The sequence below is a fragment of the Geotrypetes seraphini genome, chromosome 2, assembly GCF_902459505.1.
Source record: "Geotrypetes seraphini chromosome 2, aGeoSer1.1, whole genome shotgun sequence".
NCBI classification, from domain to species: domain Eukaryota; kingdom Metazoa; phylum Chordata; class Amphibia; order Gymnophiona; family Dermophiidae; genus Geotrypetes; species Geotrypetes seraphini.
This window is the reverse complement of record NC_047085.1, coordinates 431007474-431023831: the sequence shown is the minus strand read 5'-3', so window position 1 is coordinate 431023831 and position 16358 is coordinate 431007474. Positions and strand designations below refer to the sequence as shown.

General features: G+C 43.0%; 1 protein-coding gene across 2 annotated transcripts in view; it reads left to right on the top strand.

The window, feature by feature from the left end:
• Positions 1-16358, top strand: part of CUBN (cubilin) — a 494825-nt gene that overhangs the window by 269403 nt on the left and 209064 nt on the right. For both annotated transcript variants that reach the window (XM_033931276.1, XM_033931275.1), the window contains exons 33-34: positions 7973-8089; positions 12595-12708. In XM_033931276.1, coding sequence (XP_033787167.1) covers positions 7973-8089; positions 12595-12708 — 231 coding nt within the window. The remainder of the gene's footprint in view (positions 1-7972; positions 8090-12594; positions 12709-16358) is intronic.

The following is a 16358-nucleotide window of genomic DNA, read 5'->3' as shown; positions in this document are numbered from 1 at the left end:
AGGAGAATATTATGGTCTACCAGATCAAAAGCAACAGACATGTCAAGAGAAAAAGAACAATCTATCTAAGATCTGTCTTATATGGTTTTAAAAGTGTTTCCATAAATTTACTTTCCAAAGAAATCAGACTTACTGGCCTGCCGTTTTCTATTTCTTCCTAACTTCCACTTATACTGTATAGAAAGGTACCACATTCACCCTTCTCCATTCTTCTGGTACCACTCCTGACTCTAAAGAAGCATTGAAAAGGTCAACCTGCATAGTTGGCAGAACTTCCCTACGTTCCTTCAATAGCTTCCAGCCTCATTTGTTTTTGTTTTCTGTGGTCCCATTACCAGCACTTCAGCTGTGAGTCCCACAATGACACTTTTGCATTTCTTCCTATTACTAATATACCTAAAAAAATGTCTTGTCTCTCCTCGTATAAAAATAGGACTGACTTTTATATGATCCTGTTAAGTGCTGAATATCAGCATGTTATCGGCCAAGTACCGACTCCACCTCTGGAATGCCCCCCCAAATAGTTCAGCACTAACCAATTAAATGCTGCTGAAAATTTGCCCCTAGACAGGTAATTTAACCAGCCAGGAGCCGTGTCTGGCCAGTTAAATCACTTTGAATATCAACCCCTTTGTTACTATGACCACAGTCAGTGTGTTTTAAATTCTTTGCCATGCTGCCACTCAAACATTTTGTCAGTGCTGGTTTTATTTAAGAGATTGGGGATATTGCCATCACTGCTGTTTCCAAAAATAGAACAGAGGAACCAGGCTGGCTTTTTAACCGTATTCTTTGTAAGCAGATACTTTAAAGGGAAGCAACCGGCGAGGGAGGAAGTAGGACCGTTGGATGATGGAGGCAGAAAGGGAGTGGTAAAGGAGGAAAAAGAGGTAGCAGACAGGTTAAACAAGTTCTTCTCGTCAGTCTTCACGAGCAAGGACACATCCATTGTACCAGAACCTGAAGAGATCATAAGTGGAGATCAAGAAGAAAAACTGTCGAAATTAGAGGTAAGCCATAAGGATGACCTCAAACAGATAGATAGATTGAAGAGCGACAAATCACCAGGCCCGGACGAAATCCACCCAAGGGTACTAAAAGAACTAAGAAACGAGATAGCGGAAACACTCCGACAAATTTATAACCTATCCTTGAAAACTGGGGAGATCCCGGAGGACTGGAAAATTGTAAATAACAAGAAACATAGAAATAGACGGCAGATAAAGGCCACGGCCCATCTAGTCTGCCCACCATAATGACCCTCCCCTACCTTTGCCCTGTGAATAGATCCCATGTGTCGATCCCATTTGACCTTAAAATCAGGCACGCTGCTGGCCTCAATCACCTGCAGTGGAAGACTATTCCAGCGATCAACCACCCTTTTAGTGAAAAAGAATTTCCTGGTGTCACCTCGTAGTTTCCCGCCCCTGATTTTCCACGGATGCCTTCTTGTTGCCGTGGGACCCTTGAAAAAGAAGATATCACACTCCGCCTCGATGCGGCCCGTGAGATACTTGAACGTCTCGATCATGTCTCCCCTCTCTCTGTGCTCCTCGAGCGAGTATAGCTGTAATTTGTCTAGCCATCCTTCGTACGGGAGATCCTTGAGTCCCGAGACCATCCGGGTGGCCATTCTCTGAACCGACTCCAGTCTCAGCACATCCTTGCGATAATGCGGCCTCCAAAATTGCACACAGTATTCCAGGTGGGGCCTTACCATGGATCTATACAATGGCATAATGACTTACGGCTGACGGCTGAAACCCCTGCATATGCAACCTATGATTTGTCTTGCCTTGGATGAAGCTTGCTCCACTTGATTGGCAGCCTTCATGTCCTCACTGACGATCACCCCTAAGTCTCGTTCTACTACCGTTCTTGTTAGGATCTCGCCATTAAGGGAATAAGTCTTGCATGGATTATGGCTGCCCAGGTGCATAACTTTGCATTTTTTGGCATTGAAGCTGAGTTGCCAGTTCCTAGACCAGCGCTCCAGTAGGAGCAGGTCGTGCATCATGTTGTCGGGCATTGAATATTCGTCCATTGTGCATTTGCCCACTACATTACTTAGTTTGACGTCATCGGCGAATAATGTTATTTTACCTCGAAGCCCTTCTGCCAAGTCTCTTATAAAGATGTTGAATAGGATCTGGCCCAAGACCGAGCCCTGTGGCACTCCACTGATCACCTCCATCATTTCGGAGGGGGTGCCGTTCACCACTACCCTTTGAAGCCTACCTTCAAGCCAGTTCCCAACCCATTTCATCAATATGTCACCTAATCCTATAGAACTCATCTTGCTCAGCAACCTGCGGTGTGGTATGCTATCGAATGCTTTGCTAAAGTCCAGGTACACAATGTCCAGGGACTCCCCAACATCCAGCTTCCCCGTCACCCAGTCAAAGAAGCTGATCAGGTTGGATTGGCATGATCTCCCCTTAGTAAATCCATGTTGACGGGGATCCCGTAGATTCTCCTCATCCAGGAGCTTATCCAATTGGAGTTTGATTAGAGTTTCCTTTAGTGTGCTCACCATCGATGTTAGACTCACTGGTCTGTAGTTTGCAGCCTCCATCTTTGAGCCTTTCTTATGGAGTGGAATGACGTTAGCCGTCCTCCAGTCCAATGGGACACTGCCTGTACTAAGGGAGAGGTTGAAGAGCGCGGACAGTGGCTCCGCCAAGACCTCACTCAACTCCCTAAGCACCCTGGGGTGCAGGTTGTCAGGCCCCATTGCCTTGTTAACCTTGAGCTTTGACAGCTCACCGTAGACACTGCTGGGTGTAAACTCGAAGTTACTAAACGGGTCAACTGAGTCAACCCTTGTCTGTAGCTGAGGGCCAAGCCCCAGCGCTTCTCGGGTGAAGACTGAGCAGAAGTATTAATTTAACAGTTGGGCTTTTTCCGAATCCTTTTCCACATAGTCTCCGTCTGGTTTCCTAAGACGTACAATCCCCCCTGAGTTTTTACTTCTGTCACTGATATATCTGAAGAAGGATTTATCTCCCTTCTGGATGTTCTTTGCCAGAGATTCCTCCATGTGGAATTTAGCCTCCCTGACTGCTGTTTTGACGGCTTTTGACTTGGTCAGGTAGTCTGCTCTAAAGTCCTGTTTCCCCGATTGTTTGTAAGAGATGAATGCTTTTTTCTTCTCCTTGATGAGGTCTATCTCCGCAGTGAACCACTGCGGCTTATTGTTCCTTCGCCGTTTACTTATTAATTTAACATAGCGGTTTGTCGCTTCCTGTATTGCGGCTTTCAAAGTCGACCACATTTCTTCCACGCTATCGGTTTCTGCTTGGCTTTGTAGCGCCTGGTGAACAAAGGAACCCATGTCTTGGAAGTTTGTGTCCCTGAATTTGAGGACCTTGGTCAGTGTGGTAGATTTAATGAAACCTTTCCTAAGATTGAACCATACCATGTTGTGGTCACTGGAGGCCAATGTGTCGCCCACCGAGACCTCTGTGACGCTTTCTCCTTTGGTAAGTAATAGGTCCAGAATTGCCTGATCCCTTGTTGGATCCAACACTAGTTGCCTGAGACCAGCTCCCTTCATAGAGTTTAATAGCCTCCTACTGCTGCCGGAAGCAGAGGTAAGTGTATCCCAATCCACATCAGGCATGTTGAAGTCACCTAACAATACTGTGTCCCCACGCAAGGTGATATTTTCTATATCTCCGATAATTTCTATATCCAGGTCATCCTGTTGTCTTGGGGGTCTGTAAATTACGCCAAGATACAGGCATTTGTCCTTCCCTCTGGCCATATTAACCCAAAGGGATTCCCCAGTGTACTGGACGTCTGTGATTCTTGTGACCATAATGTCATATTTAGTATATAATGCTACACCTCCTCCCATTCTGCCCTCCCTGTCCCGGCGAAGCAAGTTGTAACCCGGTATGACCATGTCCCACCCGTGGGAGTCTGTGAGCCAGGTCTCGGATATCGCCACCACATTCAGGTCGGCATTCTTTATTTCTGTTTCCAATTCCAGGATCTTGTTTCCCAAACTGTGTGCGTTGACGTACATAGCCCTCCATGTTGTATTTTTGTTACATCTCAGTCGGGATATTCCCGCTTGAGCTACTTGAACACCTTTAGCATTATTTGTGCTCTCCCCAGACCCAGAACTACAATGTGTACACCTATCTTCAAAAAGGGATCGAGGGGTGACCCGGGGAACTACAGGCCGGTAAGCTTGACTTCAGTTCCAGGCAAGATGGTAGAAGTACTGATAAAAGACAGCATCTGTGAGCATATAGAAAAAAATGGACAACTGACAGCGAGCCAGCATGGCTTCTGCAAGGGAAGATCGTGCCAAATGAACTTACTGCACTTCTTTGAAGGGATAAACAGCCAGATGGGCAAAGGGGAACCCATAGACATCATTTATCTCGACTTCCAAAAAACCTTTGACAAGGTACCTCATGAGCGGCTACTTAGGAAGCTGTGGAACCACGGGGTGGAAGGGGACATATACAGATGGATTAAACACTGATTGGCAGGCAGAAAGCAAAGGGTTGGTGTAAAGGGCCACTACTCGGACTGGAGGAGGGTCACGAGTGGTGTCCCGCAGGGGTCAGTGCTCGGACCGCTGCTGTTCAATGTATTTATAAACGACCTAGAAACGGGGACGAAGTGTGAAGTTATAAAATTTGCGGATGACACGAAACTCTGTAGCAGGGTTAGAACCGCGGAAGATTGTGAAGACCTACAAAGGGACCTAAACAAGAGTGGGCAAATAAATGGCAAATGAGCTTCAATATAGAGAAATGCAAGGTCATGCATATAGGGAAAAAGAACCCGATGTTCAGCTACAAAATGGGGGGATCAGTGCTAGGGGAAAGTACCCTTGAAAAAGACTTGGGTGTGCTGGTGGACACAACAATGAAATCAACAGCACAATGTGCAGCAGCCTCAAAGAAAGCAAACCGAATGTTGGGTATTATTAAGAAGGGTATTACAACAAGGATGAGGGAAGTCATCCTGCCGCTATATCGCCCGCATCTGGAGTACTGTGTCCAGTATTGGTCACCGTACCTCAAGAAAGACATGGCGATACTTGAGAGGGTTCAGAGAAGAGCGACGAAAATGATAAAAGGTATGGAAAACCTTTCATACGCAGACAGGTTAGAAAGGCTGGGGCTCTTCTCCCTGGAAAAGCGGAGACTCAGAGGAGACATGATAGAGACCTTCAAGATCATGAAAGGTATAGAGAAGGTAGAAAGTGATAGATTCTTTAGCCTACTGGGAACCACTAGAACAAGGGGGCGCTCAGAGAAATTGAAAGGGGACCGGTTTAGAACCAATGCTAGGAAATTCTTTTTCACTCAGAGGGTGGTGGACACCTGGAATGCGCTTCCGGAGGTTGTGATAGGATAGAGTACACTACTGGGTTTCAAAGAAGGATTGGATAAATTCCTGAAGGATACGGGGATTGAGGGATATAGATAGAGGTAGAGATAGGTTATGATAGGGTATAGATAGAAGGACAAGGGGGATTAAATGATTTAGACAAGGATCACCTTACAGGTCATGGACCTTATGGGCCGCCGCAGGAGCGGACTGCTGGGCGCGATGGACCTCTGGTCTGACTCAGCGGAGGCAACTTCTTATGTTCTTATCTTTATCGCCTGTTAAGCAGGTATTTTAACTGTATTCTCTTTTACTCTTTGATGTATTTTATCTGCATTATATTGTACATGCATTTTGGGTTTTTTTAAATTCCATCATTCTAATTTGTTATATCTCATCCGTATTGCATGTACTAGCTCAGCTTGTTGTGAACTGCCTAGAACTTTTTTGGTATGGCGGTACATAAGAATAAAATTATTATTATTATTGTTATTATGGGCTCAGTGGCAATTATATGTACTGCCATGCAGGTGGTTCTTGGTTGATCTGGGGCTGAGTTGCTGCTGGGATGACCTCACAGCCTTAAGATGCAGGACGTTACATGCCAAGAAAACCCCCCTTCCCCTAAGAACATTAAGCAGTTTTTAACATCCATATCCTGTATTTATAAAATTTGGATTTGGACATCCATGCAATATTGATGTCTAAATGCTGGTTTTCAGATGCCCAAAGAAGAACAGAGATTCCAAAATAAGGGCCTTAGGCACCTAAGTTTGGATGAAAATAGGGCATCAATTTAGGAGCCTAATTTAAGAGCATGGGATTTATTTATTTTTTATATGAGGCCTATAATTCTTACAAATTTTGTAACAGTGCAGTGTTTGTCTTTGACCTTGGTTAGTATTGCAGCATCTAGACAAATTATAACATTTTATATACCATATAACTGGTGAAAACCATTCTGTATGGCTTACATATTCACTTATGCAAACAGTTTATACAAATCAAATACAAAAAAAAAAATTATAACAGGAGCAGTTAAAAGCAAACAATAAAAGTATAACAATAGAAACATTCTGTACACTCTGAGAACCAGTAATAAGATAGATTGTCATATTATTTGTTCGGTCTTACTTGCATCATTGCAGTCCAAGTCAACAATTCAGTTTTCTGTAGGGCTTCTAGCCATTGACAATGTTGTTTAATAGTTAATTTTGCAAAATATCTATTAAAATAGATTAATGTAGATCCTAGGGTAATTTTATGAAGGCATTTTTGCACTTATATGCCTGTATACAGTTATATGCAGGGCCAGCCCTGTTAATAGGGCAGGATCATTATAGGGGCTAGCATTGCAGACTTGGCTTGGAAGATAGCTCACTTCTTCCATTCCCCTTCCAGGCCTATTGTTCTCACTGCTCTACCATCTCCTGGACCTGAAGATGTAAGAACTGAACCCTGCAGCTGCCATCTCTGCCAGAAAGTCTGTATTGGAGGGGGGTTGGGACAGTGGGGCACAATAGTGCTTAAAGACTCCACACAGTGTTCAGTCATCTTATGACTTTGAACCTAGGTAGCGGTAGAGTGGCGGTGGCCAGAGGCCCAAGATAGGGAATGGGACTTGTATACTGCCTTTCTGTGGTTACACATTCAAAACAGTTTACATATATACAGGTACTTGTTTTGTACCTGGGGCAATGGAGGATTTGGTGACTTGCCCGGGATCACAAGGAGCAGCACTAGAATTTTATCCCACAACCTCAGGGTGCTGAGGCAGCAGCTTTACCTCTAGACCACTCCTCAATTGGACATCTGGCTAGGGTATAGGAGAGAATGAAAGGTGGTACCTTTAAGATGTGCTATTTTACTATTAACCCCAGTTATTAGTAATTAGGTCTCTGCATAAAATGGAAACGGTGGTAAAATAGCTTGGCTTAAAAGTATCCCACATTGATAACTGTCTGGGTATGTCCTGTGGACTGGGTCGTGGGTCCTGTTATAGAGGGAAGAGTCAAACTGACTGTATTGTGTCTTGAGCATAATTTTTGACAAATAGAAATGGGCTCTTGCATCTGAAAAAAAAAAAAAAATTTAAACTGGAATGAACATGATGTACGTCTATAAAAACATATGAGAGGCATCCAAATAAAAAGTTTTCCTCTCAGCCACATTATCATATGTTAGCATAATTCATACGGCAATTGCATTTGATCAGCTCATGCTGGGGTACTAAATGGTCATAGAGCATTATCTGTATGCTCATCCTTTATCAATTCTTTCAAGGAAAGATTTACGCTGGCTTTTACATAGCCGCGATAGAGGTTTCTACCCCAGGCTGGCAAGGTAAATGCACTGATGCTCATAGAATTCCTATGAGCATCAGAGAATTTGCCTCACCAGCCTGCGGTAGAAACCTAAATCGCGGCTATGTAAACGGAGGTCTTAGTTAATTTGATTTTAGTGACGTTCTGAAAAAAAGGCCATGTATAAGAGCCCTAATAAGGACCTGCCAAGCTAAATGGTGCTTTCAGTCATTAATAAAATACAAATACAAGCTACTATTTAGTATACAGAAAAATAAATACATCTCTCTCTCCTTCTCTCTCTCATCTTATAGCATGTGGAAGCTTCATTATCACAGATTCCATTGGTGCCGCTCTGTCCTCTCCTCTGTATCCTGCCAGATATCCAAATAATCAAAACTGCAGTTGGATTATTCAGGCTCAGGAACCATGTGAGTAACTATCTGTGTCAAAGCTAATACAATGCGCAGTAAATATCCTCATCTCCTTTCAGATAACAATAAGAAAAGCACGTCCTTTCTTCTGAAGGAAATCCCATATCCTGGCCAGCCGGAAGGATTAAGGCTCTCCTAAATAGCCAAACCATCCTGAAAAAAGAAGTTGATTGTGTGTAATAAGCAAATTTTCATGCCTGTATTTTAGGACTGCTAAATATGAAATCTTATTTACAGAAAGTGTCATTCACTACTCGCAGGACAGCAGATCAATCAGAGAAATTCATGGATATCATGTGTGAAAGCTGAGAGCTAGAAAGAGATTATTAGGTGCACAATTTTATTGTAATGTATTATTAAAAAAACAAACTAACCATGTCCATACAAAGGCCAAAATTCAAATCCTGCTTCTTCCACCTTCAATCTCTGTTACAACAAGGAAAATAAATTCCTAGTGTTTATGAATGTAACTCATCTTCTTCCAAGCTCTTCCAGTCACTCAAGTTTCAAGTTTTATTAATGCTTGATAAATCGTCTTTTCCTGGATTCATACCCTGAGGACTCTTCTGATCTCCCAGTCAGTCTTTCTCTGAGGGCTCTTCCTGGGATTTACTTCCTGTTCCTCAGCCACTCTCCGTGAGGACAGCCCCAGTCATTCACACCCCTGGTCATTCACACATCCATCTGGCCCTCTCAATGAATTCCAGAATATACCAGGAAGGGGATCTAAGGCCCCTCCTATGGGAGGACCTTAGGCCCCTTCCCGAAGCATCCCGGGATGCACCGGGAAGGAGAAGGCCTACCATTGTGAAGAAACGGGCCTGCAGGCCGGAGGAAGCAGGCATCCCTCCGGGCGACCTTACTACAAAAGGTACGAGAGGGGGGTCAGGATGGGATTAGGGGTGCCAGGGTTTGAGGGGTGTCAGGGTTGGGGGTTCAGGGGTATTGGTAGTTGTGGGGTCATGGGTTCGGGGGCCTTTAGTAGGGAGAGGGCATCCCTCCTGCCATGGGACTATGAGGCAGATGGTCGAGGGTTCCGGCAGGATGGAGTAGGAATTCCTCCTGCCATGGGACTTGGGGTGGTTCAGGGATTCTGGTGGGAGGGAGTGGGCATCTCTTCTGTCAATGTCAGGAGGATCCCTTGCTGCAGCCACTCAGCTGATAATGGCAGGGGTATTTGCCCCTTGATCAGCTGAGCTGGCAGGACTCCCTGGGGAGCCCTGCCGGGTCAGCCAATCGGGAATAACTTCCCCTGCCACAATCAGTTTATGTCTGCTGTGGGCTAGCTTTAGGATCCCATGGTGGCATAGATAGGCAGCTGAAATGTAAATCAGGGTTTTCCAGGCCTACATTTCAGCCGCCTATCATGCCATGAATCACGGCTAGGCAGCTGATTTAGCCCACCTAACGCCACTTACGGTGTTGGCCATGCCTGCTTTGTCATTCCATTGCCTAAAGCAGCTACCTAGCCATGATTCCAGCCATCTTTTATTTAGGCATTGATAGGTACTGCAACACTGCTGTTTCTGACGGCATTTTTCAATTAACTAAGGCATTGGCAGGGCGCCTACAAATGCCTAAGTTTAGGCACTGGTTATAGAATTTCTCTGTTGATTTCTATGGAAATTCAATATTTAGGTGCAAGCATTTACACCTGCCTTTAACATGGGGTAAATACTCATGCAGCATGCCTAAAGCTAGGCACTCAAATACCATCATACACTAATGTACCATAATGACTTCAGCATTTCCATTATAGAATATATGCTTAGCACTCAATTTTTTGTGCTTAACTTTTGGCACTGTTTCTTGAATCTATCCTTGAAGAGAATGACAAATTTTCCCCGTCCCTGCAAGATCTCAATATCCCCGTTCCCGCGAGTTCTGTCCCTGTCCCGTTCCTGCATGCTCTGTCTTAACTGCACAAGACTCGAGCACTTACGATTTCAAAGTGTTCTAGGCTTGTGCAGATCAGGACAGAGCTTGCAGGAATGGGACAGGGGTAGAGAGATCCCGCGGGGAAGGCGAAAATTTGTCCCTGTGTCATTCTCTATATTAAGAGTGGCCTCACTGAATAGCACTTAGGGCCCTTATATACATACAGTAAGTACAATTTTGTCTGTATTTTCACATGCAAGGGGTACATGATCACAGATACTTAACTATAGAATTGTCCTTTATCAGATTAAGTGCTGCTGAATATCTTCTCTAGGCTAGCCAATGGGATTTGTTTAGATACGAGCCTTCTCTGGTTAAAGCCCACTGAATATCAACCTCTGAGAATTTTGATAGCCTGCATATTGTTAAAAAGATTGTTCCTTCTATTGAGACGGTGGTAAAACATTTTTCAAAATTAGATCGTGAATTTCCATATATACCCATATATAGCATCAATCCAATAACAGTGTGGGTGGTAGGATGTGACTGGCACCAGTGTTTTATTTGCATGTCCGCTGCCCTGCAGCGCGAGTACAGATGGCTGTAATTGATAAATTCAGCTAACACATACAACAGAATTGAAACAATGGGAGAACTGCTTAGTACACTGTTCCCTTTGGATATGATTACCATGCCAAATGAATTGTGGAAATGAATATTTTTATTTCACGTGAATTCAGGAAATGAGCCCAGAGTAGCAGAAATTTCCTGTAATACAATTCAGGAGAATATAATGTAGCCCTCCCTTTAAGGGACTCTTTCAGCTAAATAGTACTAGAATCCAGAAGGGAGGGGCAGTACTGGGCCTGATACCAGCAAATAGTGACAACATGTAAAGATGGATCTCCAAGTTGTGGAACGGGAACTCACGGCAGCCATTTTGACAACAGCTCTGCATGGGGCAGGAGTGTAGGAAGATCACTCCTGCCCCATGTCACAGCTAGACCACCAGGTAAGGTCTGGAGACGCAGAAGGGAGGCAGGGGTGGGTCAGAGCCGGCCCATAAACTTATTCACAATTTTTCCCTATCCGCGGGCTGGTTCTGCACCTAACTCCCGTGAATACGGAGGGAGAAGTGTACTCTACTCTTCCCCTTTCCTCACAGGACTCCTTCCAACCTGCCACAACATCCAACCAATCCCATGACTGCTCCATCCACATCACCTTTGAAACCTCCCCAATCCTTTTTCTTTCTTACCTCCTCTTATAAACTTGTCAGTCCTTATTCTAAAGACCCTTGACATCACCTCATATATTCCTCTCACCCTCTAGTACCTCTCCCCATTTCACACACACCACCATCCAATAAACATTACCAGCTTTATATATATCTGCTGTTTTTATATATAAGAACACCAGATTCATCTAATGTGATATAAATATAATGTGGATATATATATATATATATATATATATATTCAAATATGGACACAAATATGGCAACCTTTGGTACATTTACACTCACCTGCACTCTTGTGATGTTTAAGCTGTCTCTCTGGGCACTGTTTTAGTATGTGGTATAGGAGATTTTCTATGGGAAGGAGGTGTATTTTGTGGGGGCGAGGGGCTTATTTTTTATGTAAAAGAAAGGATGAGTTAGTTTTCCTGGAATTTAATAAAGCTTAACTGATGTCCATGTAGGTAGTTACCTAAGCTCCGGTAATTTTAAGGTAGTTGGTAATTTAATATAAAAGAGTAAAGTCAGAAAGGGGTCACCCAAAGGTCTGAGTTCTGCAATTTTAAAGTACTGCCTGTGACTTAGGAAGACACTTACGGGGTGAAAAGTAAACCAAATTGAAAGGACCCATAATAACAAAAACAAATCATAGCGCTAAGGAAGTATAACACAAGTGGTGACTAAAAAGGCAAGGACACAGAGATTAACATGCCAGAAAGAGAACAGGATGGATAATCAGCTCAACAAGGACTGCAAACACAGATGCCATGCCATTTTGATTTATTGCATTATTTCAGATATAGCAGTAAAATGAGCATGTTTAGAGGTGAGAATGTACATAGGGAAGAGCATGTTTGTTTTGAGAACACCTAGTATGTATGCTTGGCTCTAAATATTGAAAGTGCCCCTTATTATGAGGCTCAGGGGCTCTTTTACTAGTGTGGTAAAGGTATGCACTTACTATGCGTTCATCATAAAATCTAGTCCACAGTAAGTGCAAAGCCTGTGTGGTAAATGCAGGGGACACGTCCAACATGTGTCTTGCATTTATCGCAGAAAGTAGACACCACACAGCACCACATTATATACAGGTAATACAGCGAGGCCCCACTCTCAAATAATCAGATTTGCCTTGGCGGCATACTCTCCCCCCACATGCACAAATAAATATACCTCGTCCACCCTTACCCATATCTGATCCCTCAGCCAGCCCTCCTGACAGCCCCCAATTTTATCTCTAAACATATCCCTAGATGTATTCCTTTGGGTTTTTTTAATTAAAATAAAGCATGCTTATGACTTATGAATTAACCCCCGGTAGAATTCAGGGGACACTGCTTGCAATAAGAAGGACAAAATTGAGGTTCTTCATTCTTTTTCTTAACAGTCAACCATGTTACGCTTTCCTTCACGGACTTCACCATCGAAAACAGGAATCAGAAATGTTTGACAGACTATGTGGAGATTTTGGATGGGGACAACTTGGATGCTCCCATTCGAGGTACTGCATGTTCTCTATCTGCTAACTGGTGGAGAGCAAGCATTCCACCAAATTCACAAACTATTCAGTGCAGATTAATGGTGAAAACTTGAAATTTGTCAGTTTGGTAAAGTTTCACTAGGTTAAAAGCATGCATGCTTGTGAGCTCAGCAAAATGAAACAAAATTCCTACTTTTGATTGATTTTGGGAAAATTTTGCTATTAAATTGTGGCAAGACAATTTCATGAAAAATTAGAGAAAAACCATGTACTTCAGCAATGGTGAAAAACCTGATTGCTGACATTTTAGGTGTGTTTTGTTTAAGCAATAGCGCCTGTTGATGAGGGTCCATTCATCTGTCTGCTTGTCAGTCTGTCTATTTGCATGTACAAACAAGAAAATACATAGGATTTTACCACAAAGAACAGGGCAAAGGAGCAATAGTCGAGAGTCAGGGGTTTTGGGGAGGGGATCTACATGTCCAACGGGTGGGAAAAGAAGGGTATCCACTGTGAGTCCCCAGCACCTGGGAGCACACAAAGCAGAGTGGAGGAATGAAGATCGAACAAGAGTCAACAAGGCGTGCTTGGCAAGAAATCATAAACTCCTGCAAAAGGAGAAAAGAGGTGAGTGAAGAGGCGGAGTAAAAGGGAAGGGAGGAGCTAGAGGAGGAAATGAGAAGAGAGGAAGAAAGGGCAGAGCATAAGGGAACGGGTAGGTTACGGAAGTGGAAAGAAGAGGATGAAGTATAATGGAAGAGGAAGGATCTTAGAAGGAAATGAAAATAGGGCCGGAGCACAAGGGAAAGACAAGAGGGAAATAAGAAGAAGGAAAGGAGAGAAAGGCAATGATAGGTTTAGAAGAGAACAAGGTCAGGTAGCAGGGAAAGAAGGGGTGTGAGTGTTCAACAAAAGGGTGGTGAAGATTAGGGAGAGCAAATAGTGAAAGGGGATGGGAAGGAGGGGGAAAAAGTGCAAGGGAGAGAGAAGCCTACATGCCAACAAACACACTCAAATAGAATACCCCCAACACACACTGCTATACACAGCCCTCTGACGTACATTGCCAACATGCACATTTTCTGCTCCAGCACACACACACTGTGGATACACACTTGCACACTTACCCATGACTCACACGCTCACACAAATATATTCCCCACCTCTAATATTCCACCTTACGTCTCCAAAGATAAAGAAGTTTCACATTTATTAAAATTTTGATTAAACGCAAATCAAGATTTCTAAGCGTTTTACAAATTATATTAAAAGGAGGGAGACAAAATTGACAGATATCCACTGAACAAACACTTGACTAACAGAAACAGACAGGAAAGTTGGGAGAACTACAAATTTAAAGAAATGGATACATAAAAGGGAGACCACAAGAGGAAGGGGAGGCAGTTAGAATTATCGAAGAACTCCGATTATAATTAAGATCTGTTTAGGAGTCATATGCATCCTGGAAGAGGTAAGTCTTTAAATTTCCCTTAAATTTGTCTAAATTTTTCTCCGCCCTGATATACAGAGGTAAGGAGTTCCACATCGTAGGAGCAGTAACTGCGAAGGAAGTAGCCCAACGTGAGCCAGTAATTTTCAATGATGGTATATGGAGAAGGTACCGCAAAGAGGATCTTAAGACTCGTGTGGGTTCATGTGGAATAAGAAGTTTATGGATAAAGGTCGGTTCTTTAGTGTCTAAGATTTAAAGGAGAGAAGTGCTATTTTATAAATGATATGGTGTGGAATTGGCAGCCAGTGAGTGGATTTTAGCATGGGAGTGACATGGCCAAATTTTTTCTTCTTAGCAATAATTTTTATGGCAGTGTTTTGTATCAAGTGTGACTGACGGATATCTTTTTGACAGATACCCTTGTAAAGTGCATTACAAAAGTCAAGTTTAGATATAATGAGGGAATGAATTAAAATGTTGAGAGATGGGGGGGGGGGTCCAGGATATTCGCTAGTGATAGGATCATTCTAAGTCTAATGAAACAATTCTTTATAACGGCACTGATTTGTGGACGATAAGTCAGTTTATCATCTATTATTACACCCAAGATTTTAGTGGAAGATACAGACGAAACTCTGCATATGAAAACATATATGTACATCATACCATGGATTCACAGATATGTATGAACCTCACATACACCATCAATATTATGCATACTATATCCACCCACTTACACATCCCCTGTTGCCCTACTGAGACGCACCTCATCATCTGTTTCAGCCATCGTCTGCAAATGGAGGAAGTTGGAAATGTATGCGCTGTTGAACTAGTTCTTTTGTAATTATATAACAGGTCACCTATGTAGTGTCATTTTTTCAGACCACCCTAGAACCTATACTTGGGTCCAAAAGAGTTTTGAAATTCTAAACACAAATTATAGCTCCCAGACAATCCCTAAGACACACTCACACCTGTGCACATTTTAGTACTTCCGAGGTGAGTATACAAACAAAGTATGTTAAGCAAAATAGCAGAAACCCACAAAGCACTGACAAAGCAGCAAAATACCCACCCAAAAAACCAACCTCTTTGATATTAGGGGACTCTATTATCAGAAGCATTAATTTAGGGACTCAATCTGTGAATCAAATAAAATTAACTGCCTTCCTGGATCCCCTGCCAGCAGACACACTAGCCGCATACTGACTCTAATGAAAAAAGAAACTAATGACTCTAAAACTGACACTGTAATCCACCTGGGGGACAAATGTTCTGGCCAACAGTGGCATGCTTGAAACACAGAAAGCTTTCCAGAAGCTGGGAGAAGGTCTGAAGTCTTTGGTACAGACTGTAACATTTTCTGAAGTACTCCCTACCTGTGGTAAGGGAAAGGAAAGGCTTTATAATATAGGGAAGTTCAATAATTGGTTCAAAGTCTGGTGTCAACAAAGTTTTAGATACGTAAGAGGACGGGGCAATATATGGAAAAACAAAAGGCTATATTGCAAGGATGGCCTACAGCTCTATACGGTGGGGAAGGAGGTTACTTGCTGAGAAATTTAAACAGTATGTTACTAGGTGTTTAGACTAGAGTAAGAGGGTGACAAAGGGAGGCAGATAGAATCAAAAGACCATCCCCAGAAAATGCAAAAACACAACAGCAGTGGGAAAGCTAATGCTTACACCATCATCAACAAAAGGAGAGAGTAAACAAAACACTATACAGGAGATACCAGTAAAATGTTGCTGAAAAGCAAAGAGCACGTATGTTTGTAGTTTAGCTAAAAAAAAAGTTCAGGATCTGCAAGCCCTGATGTTCGAAGCTGAATTAGATATTGTTGCTATCACAGAGACACAGTTCAATGATTCCCATGAAGGGCATAGAGAAAGTGGAGAAGGACAGATTCTTTAAAATTTCAAAAACTACAAGAACGAGAGGGCATTTGGAAAAATTAAGAGGGGACAGATTCAGAACCAATGCTAGGAAGTTCTTCTTCACCCAAAGGATGGTGGACACTTGGAATGCGCTTCCAGAGGGTGTGATAGGACAGAGTACGGTATTGGGGTTCAAGAAGGGATTGGATAATTTCCTGAAGGAAAAGGGGATAGAAGGGTATAGATAGAGGATTAATATACAGGTCATGGACTGCTGCGTGAGTGGACTGCTGGGCATGATGGACCTTTGGTCTAACCCATCAGAGGCACTGCTTATGTT